Source organism: Salmo salar, chromosome ssa09, assembly GCF_905237065.1.
Source record: "Salmo salar chromosome ssa09, Ssal_v3.1, whole genome shotgun sequence".
Taxonomy (NCBI): domain Eukaryota; kingdom Metazoa; phylum Chordata; class Actinopteri; order Salmoniformes; family Salmonidae; genus Salmo; species Salmo salar.
Window position 1 is genome coordinate 156,816,308 of NC_059450.1, and position 26,563 is coordinate 156,842,870.

The following is a 26,563-nucleotide window of genomic DNA, read 5'->3' on the forward strand; positions in this document are numbered from 1 at the left end:
TACATGTCTGATCTACTCTTCATGTCTGATCTACTCTTCATGTCTGATCTACATGTCTGATCTACTCTACATGTCTGATCTACTCTTCATGTCTGATCTACTCTACATGTCTGATCTACTCTTCATGTCTGATCTACTCTTCATGTCTGATCTACATGTCTGATCTACTCTTCATGTCTGATCTACTCTACATGTCTGATCTACTCTTCATGTCTGATCTACTCTTCATGTCTGATCTACTCTACATGTCTGATCTACTCTACATGTCTGATCTACTCTTCATGTCTGATCTACTCTTCATGTCTACTCTTCATGTCTGATCTACTCTTCATGTCTGATCTACTCTTCATGTCTGATCTACTCTTCATGTCTGATCTACTCTTCATGTCTGATCTACTCTACATGTCTGATCTACTCTACATGTCTGATCTACTCTCACACAGGGTTAATACTGGCTAGCAGTAAGCTGAGTGAACATTGAAGTGTGTGTGACGTCTGTAAGCTTGTGTGTGTGTGTGTGTGTGTGTGTGGGCATGTAGATAGACAGTAGATAGCAGATCAGTAGACCTGTAGAGCAGGGGGTAGGTAACTAGATTCAGCCGCGGTAACGGGGGGGGGGGGGGTTTGTTTTGTCGGTGTAAATGTTCGGGTGATCAGAACATATTGGTAACAACTAGTACACCGCATATTAACCACAACTAAGACCCGAAAATGAGATTGTATTGGACAATAAAAATCACGTCAAACCATGATCACATCTCTTTTCTTATCTGTGGGAATACTCGGTGAACACATTTCCTAAATTAAACTCATTTTTAGTACAATTCCTGGTGATATTAGTCTGTTTGGACCAACAACAAAAAAAATAACACATTTTTTTGGGGTGGGAACAATTCATTTTATTGTGGGCCATAAACCGCCTTTCGTTGACCCCCCCTGATGTAGAGGTCAGAGGTTACTGGGAGGAACCTGACGCCCCCTGACCTCCCTGCCCCTGTGAACCTTGACCTTGTTGACCCTGCCCCTGGGCGGCATAGTTCCCATACTGGCCGTAGTACTGGTTCCACTGAGACTGGTTCTGGTAGTACTGCTGCCACTGCTGGGCATACTGAGAGAGAGAGAGAGAGAGAGAGAGAGAGAGAGAGAGGCAATACAGTGATGAAATACCTCTATCTCTCAGTGATGAAATACCCTCTATCTCTCAGTGATGAAATACCCCTATCTCTAAATACCTCTATCTCTCAGTGATTAAATACCTCTATCTCTGTGATTAAATACCTCTATCTCTCAGTGATGAAATACCCCTATCTCTAAATACCTCTATCTCTCAGTGATGAAATACCCCTATCTCTAAATACCTCTATCTCTCAGTGATGAAATACCTCTATCTCTCATTGATGAAATACCTCTATCTCTCAGTGATGAAATACCTCTATCTCTCAGTGATTAAATACCCTCTATCTCTCAGTGATGAAATACCTCTATCTCTCAGTGATTAAATACCCCTATCTCTCAGTGATTAAATACCCTCTATCTCTCAGTGATGAAATACCTCTATCTCTCAGTGATGAAATACCTCTATCTCTCAGTGATGAAATACCTCTATCTCTCAGTGATTAAATACCCCTTCTCTCAGTGATTAAATACCTCTATCTCTCAGTGATGAAATACCATTATCTCTCAGTGATTAAATACCTCTATCTCTCAGTGATTAAATACCTCTATCTCTCAGTGATTAAATACCTCTATCTCTCAGTGATTAAATACCCCTTCTCTCAGTGATTAAATACCTCTATCTCTCAGTGATGAAATACCATTATCTCTCAGTGATTAAATACCTCTATCTCTCAGTGATTAAATACCTCTATCTCTCAGTGATTAAATACCTCTATCTCTCAGTGATGAAATACCCCTATCTCTCAGTGATTAAATACCATTATCTCTCAGTGATTAAATACCATTATCTCTCAGTGATGAAATACCTCTATCTCTCAGTGATGAAATACCTCTATCTCTCAGTGATGAAATACCCCTATCTCTAAATAGCTCTATCTCTCAGTGATGAAATACCCCTATCTCTAAATACCTCTATCTCTCAGTGATGAAATACCTCTATCTCTCAGTGATTAAACACCTCTATCTCTCAGTGATGAAATACCCCTATCTCTAAATACCTCTATCTCTCAGTGATGAAATACCTCTATCTCTCAGTGATGAAATACCTCTATCTCTCAGTGATGAAATACCTCTATCTCTCAGTGATGAAATACCTCTATCTCTCAGTGATGAAATACCTCTATCTCTCAGTGATTAAATACCTCTATCTCTCAGTGATTAAATACCTCTATCGCTCAGTGATTAAATACCTCTATCTCTCAGTGATTAAATACCCTCTATCTCTCAGTGATGAAATACCTCTCTCTCAGTGATTAAATACCTTTATCTCTCAGTGATGAAATACCTCTATCTCTCAGTGATTAAATACCTTTATCTCTCAGTGATGAAATACCTCTATCTCTCAGTGATGAAATACCTCTATCTCTCAGTGATTAAATACCTCTATCTCTCAGTGATGAAATACCTCTATCTCTCAGTGATTAAATACCTTTATCTCTCAGTGATGAAATACCTCTATCTCTCAGTGATGAAATACCTCTATCTCTCAGTGATTAAATACCTCTCTCTCAGTGATGAAATACCCCTATCTCTCAGTGATGAAATAGCCCTATCTCTAAATACCTCTATCTCTCAGTGATGAAATACCTCTATCTCGCAGTGATTAAACACCTCTATCTCTCAGTGATGAAATAGCCCTATCCAGTAACTTCAGGCTGATACAGGAGGTTAGCTGTAGCAGGGTTACCCGAGTTCACCTGAACCCCGGCATACTACCGTTGCTGCTACTATGGTAACTACCCGCTGGTACCGCCGGTTACTATGGTAACTACCCGAGGGTACCGCTGGTTGCTATGGTAACTACCCGAGGGTACCGCTGGTTGCTATGGTAACTTCCCGCCGGAACCGCTGGGTGCTATGGTAACTACCCGCTGGTTGCTATGGTAACTACCCGCTGGTACAGCTGGTTGCTATGGTAACGACCCGCTGGTTGCTATGGTAACTACCCGCTGGTTGCTATGGTAACTACCTGCTGGTACTGCTGGTTGTAGTTCTGCTGTTGGCTGTAGGTCTGTCCTGCGGCAGCTGGCGTAGACTCGCTGTAACTCTGAGTTTGCCTGTAGCCTGGGTACTGACTGTAGCTGCCGTAGTTGTAACCCTGTTGGTAGTTGCCTTGATTATAGCTGCTGGGGGTGTAACTCTGGAGGAGAGAGAGAGAGAGAAAAAAGCACGTCGGATAATGAAAACAGACTCCATTACTACTTTTAAAGTATTCACAGGGTCCAACGTTAACCAGAATATACTGGCCTGGGCCATGGGGTAGTTTATTAATACAGTAGGGTCCTGGGGTAGTTTATTAATACAGTAGGGTCCTGGGGTAGTTTATTAATACAGTAGGGTCCTGGGGTAGTTTATTAATACAGTAGGGTCCTGGGGTAGTTTATTAATACAGTAGGTCCTGGGGTAGTTTATTAATACAGTAGGGTCCTGGGGTAGTTTATTAATACAGTAGGGTCCTGGGGTAGTTTATTAATACAGTAGGTCCTGGGGTAGTTTATTAATACAGTAGGGTCCTGGGGTAGTTTATTAATACAGTAGGGTCCTGGGGTAGTTTATTAATACAGTAGGGTCCTGGGGTAGTTTATTAATACAGTAGGGTCCTGGGGTAGTTTATTAATACAGTAGGGTCCTGGGGTAGTTTATTAATACAGTAGGGTCCTGGGGTAGTTTATTAATACAGTAGGGTCCTGGGGTAGTTTATTAATACAGCAGGGTCCTGGGGTAGTTTATTAATACAGTACGGTCCTGGTGTAGTTTATTAATACAGTAGGGTCCTGGGGTAGTTTATTAATACAGTAGGGCTGGGGTAGTTTATTAATACAGCAGGGCTGGGGTAGTTTATTAATACAGTAGGGTCCTGGGGTAGTTTATTAATACAGTAGGGTCCTGGGGTAGTTTATTAATACAGTAGGGCTGGGGTAGTTTATTAATACAGCAGGGCTGGGGTAGTTTATTAATACAGTAGGGTCCTGGGGTAGTTTATTAATACAGTAGAGTCCTGGGGTAGTTTATTAATACAGTAGGGTCCTGGGGTAGTTTATTAATACAGTAGGGTCCTGGGGTAGTTTATTAATACAGTAGGGTCCTGGGGTAGTTTATTAATACAGCAGGGCTGGGGTAGTTTATTAATACAGCAGGGCTGGGGTAGTTTATTAATACAGCAGGGTCCTGGGGTAGTTTATTAATACAGCAGGGTCCTGGGGTAGTTTATTAATACAGTAGGGTCCTGGGGTAGTTTATTAATACAGTAGGGGCCTGGGGTAGTTTATTAATACAGTAGGGGCCTGGGGTAGTTTATTAATACAGTAGGGGCCTGGGGTAGTTTATTAATACAGTAGGGTCCTGGGGTAGTTTATTAATACAGTAGGGTCCTGGGGTAGTTTATTAATACAGTAGGGTCCTGGGGTAGTTTATTAATACAGTAGGGTCCTGGGGTAGTTTATTAATACAGTAGGGTCCTGGGGTAGTTTATTAATACAGTAGGGTCCTGGGGTAGTTTATTAATACAGCAGGGCTGGGGTAGTTTATTAATACAGCAGGGCTGGGGTAGTTTATTAATACAGCAGGGTCCTGGGGTAGTTTATTAATACAGTAGGGTCCTGGGGTAGTTTATTAATACAGTAGGGTCCTGGGGTAGTTTATTAATACAGCAGGGTCCTGGGGTAGTTTATTAATACAGTAGAGTCCTGGGGTAGTTTATTAATACAGTAGGTCCTGGGGTAGTTTATTAATACAGTAGGGTCCTGGGGTAGTTTATTAATACAGTAGGGTCCTGGGGTAGTTTATTAATACAGTAGGGTCCTGGGGTAGTTTATTAATACAGTAGGGTCCTGGGGTAGTTTATTAATACAGTAGGGTCCTGGGGTAGTTTATTAATACAGTAAGGTCCTGGGGTAGTTTATTAATACAGTAGGGTCCTGGGGTAGTTTATTAATACAGTAAGGTCCTGGGGTAGTTTATTAATACAGTAGGGTCCTGGGGTAGTTTATTAATACAGTATTCAGGATTTTTTTGTTGTTATTCTGTCTCTCACTGTTCAAATAAACCTACCATTAAAATTATAGACTGATCATTTCTTCGTCAGTGGGCAAACGTACAAAATCAGCAGGGGATAAAATACTTTTTTCCCCCTCGCTGTATGTTCCCTATTGAAGGTTTACGTTTGTAAATCCCTTTCCCTTAATAAGCTCAGCGAATATATTGATGGGCTCTTCTTTTTCCTGTGGACTGCCCGCTGTGTGGAGGCGTCAACTCACATACTGCATCGAGAAGTCGCGATGAGCGTAGTTGAATGAACGACCAATCACATACGCTCAAATACAAACAGCATGACTTTTCTAGCATGTAGTCTCTTCAATGGTTTTCAAAATCGGTAGACTGCGACAGAGCAGGTAAATGTTCAACTGGATTTGCCAAAACGCGCTTGAGAAGCTACTGGCCCGGGCCCAGCTGGCTATAATATATGTCGGACCCCGATTCATAGCACATTGTTAGTGCCAGGAGTTTTTTCCCTGACTATTTCACCCGACCAGGAAAACCTCTAGGTGTTAAGTTGATGGACTATAATAACTATGGCACAGAGTTTTTTCCCTGCTCAGGTAAAACTCATATCCTCTCCATTAATGCGCAGAGAGAAAGAGAGAGATAGACAGACAGACAGACATATCCATGGTTACCTGGTTGTATGCCCCCTTGCTGTAGGGCGCCGGGCGGTTGTACCCCGACCCCCCCTCACGGTAGTTACCGTTGCCACCCCAACGGTTGCCGTTGTAGCCGCCACGGTTGTTGCCTGAAACACAGCGAGACATACAGACATTCTCAATAGCAGGGACATCTCTTAAGAGCAGGGGCCTAGTCCACACACGGTGAAAAAACACTGGATTGGTGTAAGCAACAACCATCCTAAAAATCAGTCCCTCCCTTCTTAAACCCCTGAGGGAGAGTGTACTAGTGCACACTTCAGGGGAGAGTGTACGAACGCACACTTCAGGGGAAAATTGTGAGTGACTGACCTGGGGAGGAATCCGTTCCTTCCTTACCCCTTCTGTATCCCCCAGCGTCTCTGCTCTGGCATCCTACGCCGCCGCGAGGCCCGCCACGGTCGTCATAGCGCTGGTAACCTCCGCCGTTGCCACGGAACCCTCCCGGACGGTTGTCATAGCGTTTGTCGGGGGGTGGGCCGGCTTTGCGTCCCTCCTCGTTGTATTCCTTCACCAGCTTGTCAGCCTCTTCCCGCTGCAGCTCCACAAACAACACCTCCTCCAGGAAGTCACTCGGCTCAGGGAGCAAGAAGTTGGCTGGAAGCCAGGATGGAGAGATGGCCACCGAGAGACAGACGGAGAGGAGATGGATAGAGAGAGAGAGAGAGAGAGAGAGAGAGAGAGAGAGAGAGAGAGAGAGAGAGAGAGAGAGAGAGAGAGAGAGAGAGAGAGAGAGAGAGAGAGAGAGAGAGAGAGAGAGAGAGAGAGAGAGAGAGAGAGAGAGAGAGAGAGAGAGAGAGAGAGAGAGAGAGAGAGAGAGAGAGAGAGAGAGAGAGAGAGAGAGAGAGAGAGAGAGAGAGAGAGAGAGAGAGAGAGAGAGAGAGAGAGAGAGAGAGAGAGAGAGAGAGAGAGAGAGAGAGAGAGAGAGAGAGAGAGAGAGAGAGAGAGAGAGAGAGAGAGAGAGAGAGAGAGAGAGAGAGAGAGAGAGAGAGAGAGAGAGAGAGAGAGAGAGAGAGAGAGAGAGAGAGAGAGAGAGAGAGAGAGAGAGAGAGAGAGAGAGAGAGAGAGAGAGAGAGAGAGAGAGAGAGAGAGAGGAGAGAGAGAGAGAGAGAGAAAGAGAGAGAGAGAGAGAAAGAGAGAGAGAGAAAGAGAGAGAGAGAAAGAGAGAGGTTGTAGCGAAGGCCAGATCAGCCAACACCACCGGGAGACAAAATTAAAAGATAAATTATTATCACATAATGATGAGGGAAATCATAGAAAAGAGAAAGAACAGGGAGGAGATGGAGGGAGGGAGGCTGAGGGTAGGCTGTGTAGGCTGGGTAGGCTGAGGGTAGGCTGGGTAGGCTGAGGGTAGGCTGAGGGTAGGCTGTGTAGGCTGAGGGTAGGCTGTGTAGGCTGTGAAGGCTGAGGGTAGGCTGTGTAGGCTGAGGGTAGGCTGTGTAGGCTGAGGGTAGGCTGTGTAGGCTGAGGGTAGGCTGAGGTTAGGCTGTGTAGGCTGAGGGTAGGCTGAGGGTAGGCTGTGTAGGCTGTGTAGGCTGAGGGTAGGCTGTGTAGGCTGTGTAGGCTGAGGGTAGGCTGAGGGTAGGCTGTGTAGGCTGAGGGTAGGCTGTGTAGGCTGTGAAGGCTGAGGGTAGGCTGTGTAGGCTGAGGGTAGGCTGTGTAGGCTGAGGTTATGCTGTGTAGGCTGAGGTTATGCTGTGTAGGCTGAGGGTAGGCTGTGTAGGCTGAGGGTAGGCTGAGGTTATGCTGTGTAGGCTGAGGGTAGGCTGTGAAGGCTGAGGGTAGGCTGTGTAGGCTGAGGGTAGACTGTGTAGGCTGAGGGTAGGCTGGGTAGGCTGTGTAGGCTGAGGGTAGGCTGTGAACGCTGAGGTTATGCTGTGTAGGCTGAGGGTAGGCTGTGTAGGCTGAGGGTAGGCTGTGTAGGCTGAGGTTAGGCTGAGGTTATGCTGTGTAGGCTGAGGGTAGGCTGTGAAGGCTGAGGGTAGGCTGTGAAGGCTGAGGTTATGCTGTGTAGGCTGAGGTTATGCTGTGTAGGCTGAGGGTAGGCTGTGTAGGCTGAGGTTATGCTGTGTAGGCTGAGGTTATGCTGTGTAGGCTGAGGGTAGACTGTGAAGGCTGAGGGCAGGCTGTGAAGGCTGAGGGTAGGCTGTGTAGGCTGAGGTTATGCTGTGTAGGCTGAGGGTAGACTGTGAAGGCTGAGGGCAGGCTGTGTAGGCTGAGGGTAGGCTGTGTAGGCTGAGGGTAGACTGTGAAGGCTGAGGGCAGGCTGTGAAGGCTGAGGGCAGGCTGTGTAGGCTGAGGGTAGGCTGTGAAGGCTGAGGGTAGGCTGAGGGCAGGCTGTGTAGGCTGAGGGTAGGCTGTGAAGGCTGAGGGTAGGCTGTGAAGGCTGAGGGTATGCTGTGAAGGCTGAGGGTAGGCTGTGAAGGCTGAGGGTAGGCTGTGAAGGCTGAGGGTATGCTGTGAAGGCTGAGGGTAGGCTGTGTAGCCTGAGGGTAGGCTGTGAAGGCTGAGGGTAGGCTGTGTAGGCTGTGAAGACTGAGGGTAGGAGGTTTCTGTAGACTGAGGGTAGGAGGGTAGGAGGGTTCTGTAGGTTGAGGGTAGGAGGGTTCTATAGGCTGAGGGTAGGAGGGTTCTATAGGCTGATGGTAGGAGGGTTCTGTAGGCTGAGGGTAGGAGGGTTCTGTAGGCTGAGGGTAGGAGGGTTCTGTAGGCTGAGGGTAGGAGGGTTCTATAGGCTGAGGGTAGGAGGGTTCTGTAGGCTGAGGGTAGGAGGGTTCTATAGGCTGAGGGTAGCAGGGTAGGAGGGTTCTGTAGACTGAGGGTAGGAGGGTTCTATAGGCTGAGGGTAGGAGGGTTCTATAGGCTGAGGGTAGGAGGGTTCTATAGGCTGAGGGTAGGAGGGTTCTATAGGCTGAGGGTAGGAGGGTTCTATAGGCTGAGGGTAGCAGGGTAGGAGGGTTCTGTAGGCTGAGGGTAGGAGGGTTCTATAGGCTGAGGGTAGGAGGGTTCTATAGGCTGAGGGTAGGAGGGTTCTGTAGGCTGAGGGTAGGAGGGTTCTATAGGCTGATGGTAGGAGGGTTCTATAGGCTGAGGGTAGGAGGGTTCTGTAGGCTGAGGGTAGGAGGGTTCTGTAGGCTGAGGGTAGGAGGGTTCTATAGGCTGAGGGTAGGAGGGTTCTGTAGGCTGAGGGTAGGAGGGTTCTATAGGCTGAGGGTAGCAGGGTAGGAGGGTTCTGTAGGCTGAGGGTGGGAGGGTTCTATAGGCTGAGGGTAGGAGGGTTCTGTAGGCTGAGGGTAGGAGGGTTCTGTAGGCTGAGGGTAGGAGGGTTCTGTAGACTGAGGGTAGTAGGGTTCTATAGGCTGAGGGTGGGAGGGTTCTATAGGCTGAGGGTAGGAGGGTTCTATAGGCTGAGGGTAGGAGGGTTCTGTAGGCTGAGGGTAGGAGGGTTCTGTAGGCTGAGGGTAGGAGGGTTCTGTAGGCTGAGGGTAGGAGGGTTCTGTAGGCTGAGGGTAGGAGGGTTCTGTAGGCTGAGGGTAGTAGGGTTCTGTAGGCTGAGGGTAGGAGGGTTCTGTAGGCTGAGGGTAGGAGGGTTCTGTAGGCTGAGGGTAGGAGGGTTCTGTAGGCTGAGGGTAGGAGGGTTCTGTAGGCTGAGGGTAGGAGGGTTCTATAGGCTGAGGGTAGGAGGGTTCTGTAGGCTGAGGGTAGGAGGGTTCTGTAGGCTGAGGGTAGGAGGGTTCTGTAGGCTGAGGGTAGGAGGGTTCTATAGACTGAGGGTAGGAGGGTTCTGTAGGCTGAGGGTAGGAGGGTTCTATAGACTGAGGGTAGGAGGGTTCTGTAGGCTGAGGGTAGGAGGGTTCTGTAGGCTGAGGGTAGGAGGGTTCTGTAGGCTGAGGGTAGCAGGGTAGGAGGGTTCTGTAGACTGAGGGTAGGAGGGTTCTATAGGCTGAGGGTAGGAGGGTTCTGTAGGCTGAGGGTAGGAGGGTTCTATAGGCTGAGGGTAGGAGGGTTCTGTAGGCTGAGGGTAGGAGGGTTCTGTAGGCTGCTGCAGTCAGAACAAATTCAACCTCCAGAGAATCTGGAGGAAACGTTTGTTCAAGCGAACACAGAGGAGATACGGAGGGGAAGAGGAAACGCCACTGCAAACCAAGTGCTGCCGTAAACGCTGCTCTTATTAAAACAGCTTTCAAACAGCACTGACACATGACTGCTGGTGTGAACATGAGGCAGCTCACCAACAGCTTTGTCAACAAGCCCTTCCAGACTGAGTGTCCACTACTTTCTGACAGTAAGTTAGTTCAACTTCAGTTTCCAGCACATCCTCGGTTTGCAGTGCAACAGATCAGCAGGTAGTCTGATTGGCAGGGGGCAACACAGAGGGGCAGGAAGCTGAAAGGGTACTGCTGCATCTTATGTCTGTCTGGAGGCTGGAAGCATGGGGGGCAGGGAAGGGGGTTGGGGGGGCAGGGAAGGAGGCAGGAAGGGAAGGAGGCGGGGCAGGAAGGGGGCAGGGAAGGAGGCAGGGAAGGAGGCGGAAGGAGGCAGGGAAGGAGGTAGGGGTTGGGGGGGCAGGGAAGGGGGGTTGGGGGGGCAGGGAAGGGGGGTTGGGGGGCAGGGAAGGGGGGGGAAAGGGGCAGGGGGGGGGGGCAGGGAAGGAGGCAGGGGTTGGGGGGGAAGGGAAGGAGGCAGGGAAGGGAAGGAGGCAGGGGTTGGGGGAAGGGAAGGAGGCAAGGAAGGGAAGGAGGCAGGGAAGGAGGCAGGCGTTTGGGGGGGAGGAGGCAGGGGTTGTGGGGGCAGGGAAGGAGGCAGGGGTTGTGGGGGCAGGGAAGGAGGCAGGGAAGGAGGCAGGGAAGGAGGTAGGGGTTGGGGGGGCAGGGAAGGGAAGGAGGCAGGGAAGGGAAGGAGACACGGAAGGAGGCAGGGGTTGGGGGGAAGGGAAGGAGGCGGGGAAGGGAAGTAGACAGGGAAGGGCAGGAGGCAGGCGTTTGGGAGAGCATGTTCCAAGATTTTGATTTTAGAGACAAAAACATAGAAAAAAAAAAAAAAAAAAAAAGTAGATCTGTTGTTTGTTTTCATTGGTTGGTTGTTCCTACCTTTCATTTCTAACACAGCCTGATCTGGCACATCCTTCCCCTGCTCATCAGTTTGTCTTAACGTTCGCTCTTTAAAGTCCTCGTCCGTGGGACATATAACAATAGCCTTGCGCTGAAACCCCCCAAAAGGATGCATTTTTCGTCTCTGGGCTGATCCATATACATTTGTCTAGCAATGGTGACACAAGGAAAGAGGTAGAAGGCTGTTTGTTATTGTTTACTTGTTGTGTTTATAGGGGTAGGCTTTGTTTTCCTCTGGCAGGGAAGCCGGGGAACAGAACCCTGTAATAATGAAGGTAGAGAGGTGTTTTATGCCGTTTTAGGTATTTACTCTTTTTGGGTGGTTAACTAAAATGGGCGGTATTTCACACTCTCTCTCTCCCCCCCAAGCCACAGACCTAACCTTCCCAGACTGCACCTCTCCACGTCTTCTTCAAGGTTCCCGTTACTGTCACAGAGTGAGTGAAGGGGACCCTTTAAACAACTAGCCTGGTTGTTATTAGGAGCACTGTATCTTTCTAAAAGATAACATTTCTTGAGACTTGGTTAAAAGGTGTGGCGTACGAACGATAACGTTGATCGTGAATGCGGATATTTACTGTAAATTCTCATCCCATAGAGAGAGAGACAACTACAAGTTGGTACTAAAAACGACTACAGTTCTTAACGAGTTTCGTCGTTAAGTTTACGTCCTCAAACATTCCTTCCCCCATGATTCAGTTCGTTACCGTGTTGATTCCCAATGTATCTGAACGATGACTGACTGACACTCGTGGAAATGTGGGTCCCCTTGACTTACCTGTACCTACCTGGTTGTTGTCACGGCGTCCTGCTGCCCCGTAGACACACACACACACACACACACACACAGAGATACAACCTACCTGTTGCTACTCACGGTTTCCACGGTTTCTACCCGGCAGATACCTCCCGTTAGACTGACTTACCGTAGGTAACCACGGCAACGACACCTCTCTGGAAACTTCAATAATGGTTAGCCCTCCTCACCTTCCCCCCCACTTACCTTTCAGGGGTTAATTTATTTAACAACAGAAAACACAGTCTAGCTGTTTTTATTTATTAAGGACAGTGGTCTGTCCCGTCCGTAGTTACCATAGCGACAGAGGTTGTTTGTCTTTACCTCGCCAGGCAGAGTTCTACTGGTTTTGTAAACATCTGAGTAAAAATACTGTAGTAATAATACGGATAAAATACTGTAGTAATAATACAGTAAAATACTGTAGTAATAATACGGCTAAAATACTGTAGTAATAATACGGCTAAAATACTGTAGTAATAATACGGATAAAATACTGTAGTAATAATACAGTAAAATACTGTAGTAATAATACGGATAAAATACTGTAGTAATAATACAGTAAAATACTGTAGTAATAATACGGATAAAATACTGTAGTAATAATACGGATAAAATACTGTAGTAATAATACGGATAAAATACTGTAGTAATAATACGGATAAAATACTGTAGTAATAATACAGTAAAATACTGTAGTAATAATACAGTAAAATACTGTAGTAATAATACGGATAAAATACTGTAGTAATAATACAGTAAAATACTGTAGTAATAATACGGATAAAATACTGTAGTAATAATACGGATAAAATACTGTAGTAATAATACGGATAAAATACTGTAGTAATAATACGGATAAAATACTGTAGTAATAATACAGTAAAATACTGTAGTAATAATACAGTAAAATACTGTAGTAATAATACGGATAAAATACTGTAGTAATAATACAGTAAAATACTGTAGTAATAATACGGATAAAATACTGTAGTAATAATACAGTAAAATACTGTAGTAATAATACGGATCAAATACTGTAGTAATAATACGGATAAAATACTGTAGTAATAGTACGGTAAAATACTGTAGTAATAATACGGATAAAATACTGTAGTAATAATACAGTAAAATACTGTAGTAATAATACGGATAAAATACTGTAGTAATAATACGGATAAAATACTGTAGTAATAATACAGTAAAATACTGTAGTAATAATACGGATAAAATACTGTAGTAATAATACGGATAAAATACTGTAGTAATAATACGGATAAAATACTGTAGTAATAATACGGATAAAATACTGTAGTAATAATACGGATAAAATACTGTAGTAATAATACAGTAAAATACTGTAGTAATAATACGGATAAAATACTGTAGTAATAATACGGATAAAATACTGTAGTAATAATACGGATAAAATACTGTAGTAATAATACAGTAAAATACTGTAGTAATAATACGGATAAAATACTGTAGTAATAATACGGATAAAATACTGTAGTAATAATACAGTAAAATACTGTAGTAATAATACAGTAAAATACTGTAGTAATAATACAGTAAAATACTGTAGTAATAATACGGATAAAATACTGTAGTAATAATACAGTAAAATACTGTAGTAATAATACGGATAAAATACTGTAGTAATAATACAGCAAAATACTGTAGTAATAATACAGTAAAATACTGTAGTAATAATACAGTAAAATACTGTAGTAATAATACGGATAAAATACTGTAGTAATAATACAGATAAAATACTGTAGTAATAATACGGATAAAATACTGTAGTAATAATACAGATAAAATACTGTAGTAATAATACGGATAAAATACTGTAGTAATAATACGGATAAAATACTGTAGTAATAATACGGATAAAATACTGTAGTAATAATACGGATAAAATACTGTAGTAATAATACGGATAAAATACTGTAGTAATAATACGGATAAAATACTGTAGTAATAATACAGTAAAATACTGTAGTAATAATACGGATAAAATACTGTAGTAATAATACAGTAAAATACTGTAGTAATAATACGGATAAAATACTGTAGTAATAATACAGTAAAATACTGTAGTAATAATACGGATAAAATACTGTAGTAATAATACGGATAAAATACTGTAGTAATAATACGGATAAAATACTGTAGTAATAATACGGATAAAATACTGTAGTAATAATACAGTAAAATACTGTAGTAATAATACAGTAAAATACTGTAGTAATAATACGGATAAAATACTGTAGTAATAATACAGTAAAATACTGTAGTAATAATACGGATAAAATACTGTAGTAATAATACGGATAAAATACTGTAGTAATAATACGGATAAAATACTGTAGTAATAATACGGATAAAATACTGTAGTAATAATACAGTAAAATACTGTAGTAATAATACAGTAAAATACTGTAGTAATAATACGGATAAAATACTGTAGTAATAATACAGTAAAATACTGTAGTAATAATACGGATAAAATACTGTAGTAATAATACGGATAAAATACTGTAGTAATAATACGGATAAAATACTGTAGTAATAATACGGATAAAATACTGTAGTAATAATACAGTAAAATACTGTAGTAATAATACAGTAAAATACTGTAGTAATAATACGGATAAAATACTGTAGTAATAATACAGTAAAATACTGTAGTAATAATACGGATAAAATACTGTAGTAATAATACAGTAAAATACTGTGGTAATAATACGGATAAAATACTGTAGTAATAAAACGGATAAAATACTGTAGTAATAATACAGTAAAATACTGTAGTAATAATACAGTAAAATACTGTAGTAATAATACAGTAAAATACTGTAGTAATAATACAGTAAAATACTGTAGTAATAATACGGATAAAATACTGTAGTAATAATACAGTAAAATACTGTAGTAATAATACGGATCAAATACTGTAGTAATAATACGGATAAAATACTGTAGTAATAGTACGGTAAAATACTGTAGTAATAATACGGATAAAATACTGTAGTAATAATACAGTAAAATACTGTAGTAATAATACGGATAAAATACTGTAGTAATAATACGGATAAAATACTGTAGTAATAATACAGTAAAATACTGTAGTAATAATACGGATAAAATACTGTAGTAATAATACGGATAAAATACTGTAGTAATAATACGGATAAAATACTGTAGTAATAATACGGATAAAATACTGTAGTAATAATACGGATAAAATACTGTAGTAATAATACAGTAAAATACTGTAGTAATAATACGGATAAAATACTGTAGTAATAATACGGATAAAATACTGTAGTAATAATACGGATAAAATACTGTAGTAATAATACAGTAAAATACTGTAGTAATAATACGGATAAAATACTGTAGTAATAATACGGATAAAATACTGTAGTAATAATACAGTAAAATACTGTAGTAATAATACAGTAAAATACTGTAGTAATAATACGGATAAAATACTGTAGTAATAATACGGATAAAATACTGTAGTAATAATACAGTAAAATACTGTAGTAATAATACGGATAAAATACTGTAGTAATAATACAGCAAAATACTGTAGTAATAATACAGTAAAATACTGTAGTAATAATACAGTAAAATACTGTAGTAATAATACGGATAAAATACTGTAGTAATAATACAGATAAAATACTGTAGTAATAATACGGATAAAATACTGTAGTAATAATACAGATAAAATACTGTAGTAATAATACGGATAAAATACTGTAGTAATAATACGGATAAAATACTGTAGTAATAATACGGATAAAATACTGTAGTAATAATACGGATAAAATACTGTAGTAATAATACGGATAAAATACTGTAGTAATAATACGGATAAAATACTGTAGTAATAATACAGTAAAATACTGTAGTAATAATACGGATAAAATACTGTAGTAATAATACAGTAAAATACTGTAGTAATAATACGGATAAAATACTGTAGTAATAATACAGTAAAATACTGTAGTAATAATACGGATAAAATACTGTAGTAATAATACAGATAAAATACTGTAGTAATAATACGGATAAAATACTGTAGTAATAATACGGATAAAATACTGTAGTAATAATACGGATAAAATACTGTAGTAATAATACGGATAAAATACTGTAGTAATAATACAGTAAAATACTGTAGTAATAATACAGTAAAATACTGTAGTAATAATACAGATAAAATACTGTAGTAATAATACAGTAAAATACTGTAGTAATAATACGGATAAAATACTGTAGTAATAATACAGTAAAATACTGTAAAAAAATAATAAGAAAAAAAAAGGTTGTAGCAGAATAATACTGAGACGGATGGAAGATAACATGAAGAACTTATTAAACAGCTTTCCTTATAAAATACAAAAGACGGTATAAAATGGCAACAAGATGGTCAACAACCATAGTTTCTTCTACTCTATCATCAACATGACCTGCAAGATAAATAAATAGTTCATTAGAGATCAGAGGTTAGCAGAGCCATATTACACACACACACACACAGGAAGCAGAAAGTAGTCAAGAGGAAGCGGTAGGTACCGTACCTGGTCCAGGATGTAGTTGCGTCTCTTGCGTGCGGCGATCTGGATGAGGCGGTTGAGACACTGAGTGGCCTGTTGGATCAGAACGTCCCAACGGCCAGCGTAGTTCTTCTGGCGACGCAGACCCATCACCTGGTAGACAGGACATAGATAGCTCTTATATATGGGGGATCTGTTTTTAGATCATTAGATAACGCACCTCATTCAAATTCTAGTCGTCTAAATTGAAGATTGTGAACTACCGAATTAGTTGAATCGGTTGTGTAGCCCACCTGTGACCTCAGAGATCTAAAAGGTTATAAACAGGTTATAACAGGTTATGAAGGGTTCTAAGGCTTACCTTCATCTTCTCCATGATGGCGTTGGTTCCCAGGGTGTTGTATTTCTTCTCTGGGTGACTCTCAGTATGTTTTGAGGCCCAGGTGGTCTTGCCACAGGCTGGCAGACCCACCATCATGAGAATCTAGACAGAAACAGGGATGAAAATGAAGATAGCCCGCTAGCACGACGCTAGCACGACGCTAGTACTTTTCTGCTCGTCCTCTGACAACGTAGAGAGCAGGAAATATTTGATATGTGTATATACACAGTATATTATATATACACATCACGTGAGACTCGAAATAAGACTTAAGTAATTAGCTTGTGCCATGGCCCATAGCTCATGGGAGAGAGAGTGTAGCTAATCTCACCACAGCAAGTCAGGAACATAAGAAAGAATGAAAAAAAAACAAAAAACAATGAATTTAAAAGACCCTTTTATAAGCATCTGAGTTGTTTGGATTCAAAAACTGAGTTGTTGAGCAATTGCACTGTATAGTTAAACCTCCTCCAAGCAGATATCAGACCTACAATCACAACAGAACCTCTAGCTTCTCAGAGGTGTGACTCAGAGGGGTGTTGGAGAGATCAACACAGAGGAGGACATTCTTGCATTACAGATGATAAGAAGAGTCATTTCGGCCTCGCCCACTGTTGACCTGATTAAAGACCTTACTCACGTTGGACTCGGCGAGCGAGTTGGTGGTGGGGGGGGGGGTTCCCATGCACGGTACGGCGTTGTTTTTGTTGAAGCGTGTGCTTCAAAAGGCATTGAGTTCGTCTGGTAGAGAAGCATCATAGGGGCAGATCGTGGCTGGGTCTTCCTCTGTACTGCTGGAATATAAAGTGGGCTAGAGTGATAGGATTCCACTTTGTTCCTTTATTGTCCTTTTTGCTCGTTTGATGGAGGTAGTAGCGGGACTTCTTGTACTGGTTCCTTCCTTCAGCCGTAGCCTCAGGGTCGGCTGCAATAGCCCTTTGTGTGGCGGTCCTGTCCTTCAGTTTAGCACCGACCTCTGTGTTAATCCAGGGCTTTCGATTGGGCATGCAGCGAACCTCCACTGTGGGGACAATGTTCGCCGTAGTCTCGTAACGCATTCTAGTCAGCGCTAGCAAAGTAGTCCTGCAGTGTAATCGCTGATTCTGAGGACCGTTTCTCAACGGAGCAAGTCACGGGTACTTCCTGTTTGAGCTTCTGCTTGTAAACAGGAAGCAGGAGTACGGAATCATAATCTGCCGAATGGGGACGAGGAAGGGCCTTGTATGCTAGCTTGTGGGTAGAGTAACAGTGGTTTAGGACTTTATCGCCCCCTTAGTGGCGATGGACACATGTTGAAGGAAGTTGGGCATCACGTGTCTTAACGATGCGAGATTAGCCTCGGGATCAAGGTCTCCTGCTGGTTTATAGCCTCGTACAGTTGGTTTTGTACCATCTTGTGATATTTATTGTCTTGAGGTGGAATGTATCTCCATGTGGCTCAGTTGGTAGAGCATGGTGTTTGCAACGCCAGGGTTGTGGGTTCGATTCCCACAGGGGGCCAGTACGGAGAAGAAAAAAAAAATGTATGAAATGTGTGCATTCACTACTGTAAGTCGCTCTGGATAAGAGCGTCTGCTAAAATGACTAAAATGTAAATGTATCAAATCCACAATCAGAGATCTCACTATCAAGAGACTTGGCCAATAGAATGGAGAGAAGAGGTGGCTGGTGTTCCCTTTGCCTTAATCTCACCAGGACTCCTCCTCCTGCCTCTGTATCAACACCGTTTCCTATTGGATACCCCCCTCGAAAATTGTAAATAATTGTAAAACTGCAAATATGACTTTAATCTCAAGAGAAGACAGGTTTAATGAACTCCCTGACTGCCTACTTTTCATATTTGTCTGGCTACTCCATGTACTTGTGGAAAACACTGATATAGTCCTGTATAATAGTAGTAGTGTGTAGTAGTAGTACTGTATCGTATAGTAGTAGTAGTGTTAAGTATAGTAGTAGTAGTGTATAATATAGTATTGTAGTACTGTATAGTATAGTAGCAGCACTGTATAGTATAATAGCAGTATAGGATAATAGTAGTACTGTATAGTATAGTAGCAGTACTGTATAATATAGCGGAAGTACTGTATAGTATAGTAGTACTGTATAGTAGTAGTACTGTATAGTATAGTAGTACTGTATAGTAGTAGTACTGTATAGTATAGTAGTACTGTATAATATAGTAGTACTGTATAGTAGTAGTACTGTATAGTAGTAGTACTGTATAGTATAGTAGTACTGTATAGTAGTAGTACTGTATAGGATAGTAGTACTGTATAGTAGTAGTACTGTATAGTATAGTAGTACTGTATAGTAGTAGTACTGTATAGTATAGTAGTACTGTATAGTATAGTAGTACTGTATAGTAGTAGTACTGTATAGTATAGTAGTACTGTATAGTAGTAGTACTGTATAGTATAGTAGTACTGTGTAGTAGTAGTACTGTATAATATAGTACTGTATAGTATCCATACCTCACAGTCAGCCTTGCTGGCTGGTCCTACAGCCCCTCTGGTCCTGTCTTCAATACCAAGAGTCTGGATGAAAATGTACCCCTCCGGAGGGGGGTGGAAGGGTTCCTCCTTCTGGCCGAAGTTAAACTCGATCGCACAGTTCTTCACAAGGACGTGGGGGAACAGGGGGCGCCCCGCCAGCTCCTCCCTCGACACCCGGAACCCCACGTCTAGCCACACCCCGTTCTTAGAGAACGCCATCTCCACCTCCTCACCGCCAGCGTCAAAGTCCTGTGGGAATAATAAAGTTATGTTAAACTAATTAACTAACTACAACTCTAACCATCTCCACCTCCTCACCGCCAGCGTCCTGATGGAATAATAAAGTTATGTTAAACGGCTCTCTGCTGAACTATGTAACTAACTAACTCTACTAACTAACTCTACTAACTAACTCTACTAACTAACTCTAATAACTAACTAACTCTAATAACTAACTAAGTAACTCTACTTACTAACTAACTTTACTAACTCTACTAGCTAACTAACTCTACTAACTAACTAACTCTAACTAACAAACTAACTAACGAACTAACTCTACTAACTAACTAACTTTACTAAATAACTAACTAACTCTACTAACTAACTAACTCTACTAACTAACTAACTCTACTAACTAACTAACTCTACTAACTAACTCTATTAACTAACTAACTAACTCTACTAACTAACTAACTAACTCTACTAACTAACTCTACTAACTAACTAACTCTACTAACTAACTAACTAACTAACTAACTCTACTAACTAACTAACTCTACTTACTAACTAACTAACTCTACTAACTAACTAACTAACTCTACTAACTAACTAACTAACTCTATTAACTAACTAACTAACTAACCAACTCTACTTACTAACTAACTCTACTTACTAACTAACTCTACTAACTAACTAACTAACCAACTCTACTTACTAACTAACTAACTCTACTAACTAACTAACTAACTCTACTAACTAACTAACTAACTAACTAACTAACTAACTAACTAACTAACTAACTAACTAACCAACTCTACTTACTAACTAACTCTACTTACTAACTCTACTAACTAACGAACTCTGCTAACTAACTAACTAACTAACTCTTTGTCTAAGACAAATATTAGTGAATTATATTAGTATATTCTCCCTATAGCTAGTAATGGGACTATCACTGCAGACAATAATAACTAACTAACTCTACTAACTATCTAACTCTACTAACTAACTCTACTAACTAACTCTACTAACTAACTCTACTAACTAACTCTTTGTCTAAGACAAATATTAGTGAATTATATTAGTATATTCTCCCTATAGCTAGTAATGGGACTATCACTGCAGACAATACAACAACAGAGTATTACTCACAATGAAACAGCTGATGACATCATTCTCTCCAAACTTCTCTCCGTAGTCTTCAAACTTACAGTCGGAGGATTTTTTCCCCGTTCCTCCGTATCCAAACGAAAACGCTTCCTCACCTGGAATATACCGAAGCTACATGTCAAACAGTGTGTCCTTTCGTCCGCACGTGTGTGTGTGTGTGTGTGTGTGTGTGTGGCGGGAGTGCGCGCGTGTGTGTGTTGTCCATACCCAGCTGTGTGCTGCAGGAGTCCAGGGACCATCCTATCCGGACCACATGGGGGTCAGGCTCAGAGGACGGGAGATGCTTCACAGCTATCTCCTCTAAGATCTACAGCAGAGAGACAGACAGGTCAGTAGGAGAGACAGACAGGTCAGTAGGAGAGACAGACAGGTCAGTAGGAGAGACAGACAGCTTAGTAGGAGAGACAGACAGGTCAGTAGGAGAGACAGACAGGTCAGTAGGAGAGACAGACAGGTTAGTAGGAGAGACAGACAGGTCAGTAGGAGAGACAGACAGGTCAGTAGAGCAAGACAGACAGGTCAGTAGGAGAGACAGACAGGTCAGTAGGAGAGACAGACAGGTCAGTCAGTAAGAGAGACAGACATGTAAGTAGAAAGAGACACAGACAGGTCAGTAGGAAAGACAGACAGGTTAGTAAAGAGACAGACAGGTCAGTAGGAGAGACAGACAGGTTAGTAGTTACATAGTGATCGGTCATTATCATTACTTACATAGTGATCGGTCATTATCATTACTTACATAGTGATCAGTCATTATCGTTACTTACATAATGATCAGTCATTATCGTGGCTTACATAGTGATCGGTCATTATCGTTACTTACATAGTGATCGGTCATTTACTAAAGGGATCACAGCTGATACATCACGACACCAGGTCAAAAGTAGTGCACTATATTGGGAATAGGCTGTAATTTGGGATACGACCTATGGTTTTGTTTCTCTCTCCGTTACCTTCATCTCGTAGCAGACTTTCCCTCTGCTGACTCCGTAGGATGCTCGAGCTCCGGCCCAGAGGTAGGCGAAGCCCTCGACGGTCAGAGGGTAGCCGCTGTAATGATCACGGGACACCTTGAAGTGAAGGTCACAGTTATCTGTGGGACACGAGAGATAAATACACTACATGACCAACAGTATGTGGACACCTGTTCGTCAACCATCTCATTCCAAAAATCATGGGTATTAATATGGAGTTGGTCCCCCCACTTTGCTGCTAAAACAGCCTCCACTCTTCTGGGAAGGCTTTCCACTAGATGTTGGAACATTGCTGAGGGGACTTGCTTCCATTCAGCCACAAGAGCATTAGTGAGGTCGGGCACTGATGTTGGGCGATTAGTCCTGGCTCGCAGTCGGCGTTCCAATTCATCCAAAAGATGTTTGATGGGGTTGAGGTCAGGGCTCTGTGCAGGCCAGTCAAGTTCTTCCACAATGATCTCGTCAAACCATTTCTGTATGGACCTCGTATCACGACTCAGGATATGGCCCATATGCAGACACAGGAGGCGAATAGTTCCGATACTCTCAATATTTATTATACAAAAAGGGGCAGACAAAGGGCAGGTGGAGGGCAGGCAGCGGTTCGTAAATCCAGGGCAGGGTCAAACAGGGACAGAACGGCAGGCAGGGTCAGGACAGGCAGAAAGGTCAGATCGGGGGAAGACTAGTAAGACACAGTTGAGAGCAAGAGAAACAGGAAACATGATGGTAAGACCTGACAAGGCGAGACAAACTGGCAACTGACAAAAACAGAGAACGCAGGTATAAATACACAGGGGATAATGAGGGGAAATAGAGGACACCTGGTGGGGGCGGAGGAGACAAGGCAACACAGGTGAAGCAGATTAAGGTGTGACACCTGGCTTTATGCACGGGGGGGGCACTGTCATGTCGAAACAGGGAAGAGCCTTCCTCAAACTGTTGCCACAAGGGTTGGGACAGAATCGTCTAGAATGTCATTGTATGCTGTAGCGTTAAGATTTCCCTTTACTGGACTAAAGGGCCTGAACCATGAAAAACAGCCCCAGACCATTATTCCTCCTCCACCAAACTTTACAGTTGGCACTATGCAGTCGGGCAGGTAGCGTTCTCCTGGCATCTGCCAAATCCAGATTCCTTCCGTCGGACTGCCAGATGGTGAAGCGTGATTCATCACTCCAGAGAATGCATTTCCACTGCTTCAGAGTCCAATGGTGGCGAGCTTTACACCACTCCAGCCGACGCTTGGCATTGCGCATGGTGATCTTAGGCTTGTGTGCGGCTGCTCGGCCATGGAAACCCATTTCATGAAGCTCCAGACTAACAGTTCTTGTGCTGACGTTGCTTCCAGAGGCAGTTTGGAACTCGGTAGTGAGTGTTGCAACCGAGGACAGATGATTTTTACACGCTTCAGCACTCGCCGGTCCCGTTCTGTGAGCTTGTGTGGCCTACCACTTTGTGGCTGAGCCGTTGTTGCTCCGAGACTTTTCTACTTCAAAATGACTTGTTGGAAAGGTGGCATCCTATGACGATGCCACCTTGAAAGTCACTGAGCTCTTCAGCACAGGCCATTCTACTGCCAATGTTTGTCTATGGAGATTGCATGGCTGTGTGTTCGTTTTTTCTACACCTGTCAGCAACGGGTGTGGCTGAAATAGCCGAATCCCCTCATTTGAAGGGGTGTCCACATTCTTTTATGTATATAAACATCAAAATTAGAGGTTGACCGATAAATCGGCATGGCCGATTAATTAGGGCCGATTTCAAGTTTTCATAACAATCGGTAATCTGCATTTTTGGACACCGATTATGGCCGATTACATTGCACTCCACGGGGAGACTGCGTGGCAGGCTGACTACCTGTTACGCGAGTGCAGCAAGGAGCCAAGGTAAGTTGCTAGCTAGCATTAAATTTATCTTATAAAAAACAATCAATCTTCACATAATCACTAGTTAACTACACATGGTTGATGATATTACTAGTTTATCTAACGTGTCCTGCGTTGCATATTGTCACGTCCTGGCCAGTAAAAGTGTTCATTGTTATGGTAGTTTGGTCAGGACGTGGCAGAGGGTATTTGTTTTATGTGGTTCAGGGTGGTGTGTTAGTTAGGAGGGCGTTTGATTTATGATTTCCGGGTTTTAAGTTATGGTCTATGTTGATGTATTTCTATGTGTAAGTCTGGTTGATCTGTTTCTATGTTGAATTAATTGGGGTGGACTTCCAATTGAAGGCAGCTGTGTGGTGTTGCATTTGATTGGAAGTCCTATATTAGTTGGGTGTGTTTGTCTGTGTATTGGTGGGAGATTGTTCCGTGTGTGTAAACCTAACAGGACTGTCAGTTTATCGTGCGTTCGTTCTTTTGTATGTTCGTTTTGGAATTTATTAAAAGTTCAAAATGAACCATCTCAACTCTGCTGCATATTGGTCCTCATTTTCCGATGATGATTTCGCCATATCGTCCTCCGACGAAGAAATCCCTTTGACACATATAATCAATGCGGTGCCTGTTAATTTATCATAGAATCACAGACTACTGCGCCAAACGGGTGACGATTTAACAAAAGCGCATTCGAGAACAAAAGCACAATCGTTGCACCAATGTATCTAACCATAAACAATGTCTTTCTTAAAATCAATACACAAGTATATTTTTTTTAAACCTGCATATTTAGTTAAAAGAAATTCATGTTAGAAGGCAATATTAACTAGGGAAATTGTGTCACTTCTCTTGCAAGCAGAGTCGGGGTATATGCAGCAGTTTGGGCCGCCTGGCTCGTTGAGAACTGTGTGAAGACCATTTCTTCCTAACTAAGACGGTAATTCATTTGCCAGAATTTTACATAATTATAACATTGAAGGTTGTGCAATGTAACAGCAATATTTAGACTTAGTGATGCCACCCATTAGATAAAATACGGAACGGTTCCGTATTTCACTGAAAGAATAAACGTTTTGTTTTCGAAATGATAGTTTCCGGATTTGACCATATTAATGACCAAAGGCTCGTATTTCTGTGTGTTTATTATATTATAATTAAGTCTATGATTTGATATTTGATAGAGCAGTCTGACTGAGCGGTGGTAGGCAGCAGCAGGCTCGTAAGCATTCATTCAAACAGCACTTTCCTGCGTTTGCCAGCAGCTCTTCGCTGTGCTTCAAGCATGACTTCAAGCCTATCAACTCCCGAGATTAGGCTGGCAATACTAAAGTAACTATAAGAACATCCAATAGTCAAAGGTATATGAAATACAAATGGTATAGAGAGAAATAGTCCTATAATAACTACAACCTAAAACTTCTTACCTGGGAATATTGAAGACTCATGTTAAAAGGAACCACCAGCTTTCATATGTTCTCATGTTCTGAGCAAGGAACTTAAACGTTAGCTTTCTTTACATGGCACATATTGCACTTTTACTTTCTTCTCCAACACTGTGTTTTTGCATTATTTAAACCAAATTGAACATGTTTCATTATTTATTTGAGACTAAATTGATTTTATTGATGTATTATATTAAGTTAAAATAAAAGTGTTCATTCAGTATTGTTTTAATTGTCATTATTACACACATATATATATATTAATCGGCCGATTAATCGGTAGCGGCTTTTTTCTCTCGGCCCCCCAATAATCGGTATCAGCGTTTAAAAACCATAATCGGCCTCTAATTAAAATGTCAAGTAAATTAAGGCAACTATTAAACCATGACATAAAAAGTCACTGCAATGAGGAGAGGCTAAAGCAAACGTGCAGCTCAATTTATGACCAATTACTTTGTTACTTCGTTCACAATCATGAATGACCTCTGTGAATACCTAGTTTCAACTGGAGTTCTCAGATGTTACTCACATGTGTCCAGAGCCACCAAAGTGTCATCAAAGTCCTCCTCCTCCTCTTCAGCAGGGGGCTGGGGCGACCGGGACCTGTACAAGACTGACAGGTTAGTCCTCCAATCACAGCACTGGACTGAAGACTGACAGGTTAGTCCTCCAATCACAGCAATGGACTGAAGAATGACGGGTTAGTCCTCCAATCACAGCACTGGACTGAAGACTGACAGGTTAGTCCTCCAATCACAGCAATGGAGACTGACAGGTTAGTCCTCCAATCACATCAATGGACTGGAGAATGACAGGTTAGTCCTCCAATCACAGCACTGGACCAAGCTAAACGTTTAGAACTCTTTGCGGTCCTGTTTTTTAGTTAGGGACATAACTAACCTTTACCAAACTACCAAGAACGGGGACGTGTTCAGTAGGCATTACATTTACATTTAAGTCATTTAGCAGACGCTCTTATCCAGAGCGACTTACAGATTGGCATGAAATGATACCGGAAACATTCTCATTGCAGCAAAGGTAGTACCTTTGTAGAATAGAGACCAAGGCAGAGATGTAGTAGCAGTATAAGTATTCATATTTGTAGTAGAATTAGTAGTATTATTAGCAGTAGTAGTAATAGTAGTATTATAGAGTTTTCCATAAGTACATAGAGTAGTCAGCCAATTAGAAAAAGTAGCCAGTCAGAATGCTGAGAGTTTTCTTCTATGAGGGTGGAGACATCACAAACTGGAACTTTTAATTTCTAACACGTGGTCCCAGAACTTAATTACGCAGCTGATCGAAATAAACAGCATTTTAGTTCTGAGACAATTTATTGACTGCAATCCACAGTTTGGTTTTGGTAGTAAAGTAACTGCCAAGAAATACTTTTATTAGCTACTAGAACTAAAAAACGTTATTTTACTCAGCCGGGGGCTCCATGTTTTGCAGAATGAGCTCTAATTTGTTGGATTCTGGTATATTCTACTGACTTGATATCATCAGAAATACACAGTGAAATTATTGAATATTTTAAATGAAATTTGTTGTGGTATTGTGTAGAAAGACATGACTTTACAATTTAAAATGAGTGTAAATGTATGAATTCAGTGTGTTGTTTTGGATATGGTCTAGATGACTATT

The 26,563-nt window shown here is 41.9% G+C and overlaps 1 protein-coding gene and 1 long non-coding RNA gene across 5 annotated transcripts in view; one reads left to right on the forward strand and one right to left on the reverse strand.

The window, feature by feature from the left end:
- Nucleotides 1–873: 873 nt before the first annotated feature.
- Nucleotides 874–26,563, reverse strand: part of hnrnpul1 (heterogeneous nuclear ribonucleoprotein U-like 1) — a 35,983-nt gene continuing 10,293 nt past the window's right edge. For 3 of the 4 annotated variants that reach the window (XM_045724897.1, XM_045724894.1, XM_045724895.1), the window contains 12 exons: nucleotides 25,449–25,522; nucleotides 21,574–21,713; nucleotides 20,828–20,927; nucleotides 20,603–20,715; nucleotides 19,211–19,480; nucleotides 16,719–16,841; nucleotides 16,382–16,510; nucleotides 10,967–11,135; nucleotides 6,189–6,473; nucleotides 5,853–5,965; nucleotides 3,146–3,316; nucleotides 874–1,108 (listed from right to left, as the gene is read on the reverse strand). In XM_045724897.1, coding sequence (XP_045580853.1) covers nucleotides 956–1,108; nucleotides 3,146–3,316; nucleotides 5,853–5,965; nucleotides 6,189–6,473; nucleotides 10,967–11,135; nucleotides 16,382–16,510; nucleotides 16,719–16,841; nucleotides 19,211–19,480; nucleotides 20,603–20,715; nucleotides 20,828–20,927; nucleotides 21,574–21,713; nucleotides 25,449–25,522 — 1,840 coding nt within the window. In that variant the 3' untranslated portion in view covers nucleotides 874–955. The remainder of the gene's footprint in view (nucleotides 1,109–3,145; nucleotides 3,317–5,852; nucleotides 5,966–6,188; nucleotides 6,474–10,966; nucleotides 11,136–16,381; nucleotides 16,511–16,718; nucleotides 16,842–19,210; nucleotides 19,481–20,602; nucleotides 20,716–20,827; nucleotides 20,928–21,573; nucleotides 21,714–25,448; nucleotides 25,523–26,563) is intronic. The other variant, XM_045724896.1, reaches the window with a different exon arrangement.
- LOC123744770 (uncharacterized) lies at nucleotides 7,509–8,763 on the forward strand. The gene is made up of 3 exons (XR_006771253.1): nucleotides 7,509–7,545; nucleotides 7,726–8,424; nucleotides 8,681–8,763. It is a non-coding gene; the product is annotated as an uncharacterized lncRNA (long non-coding RNA).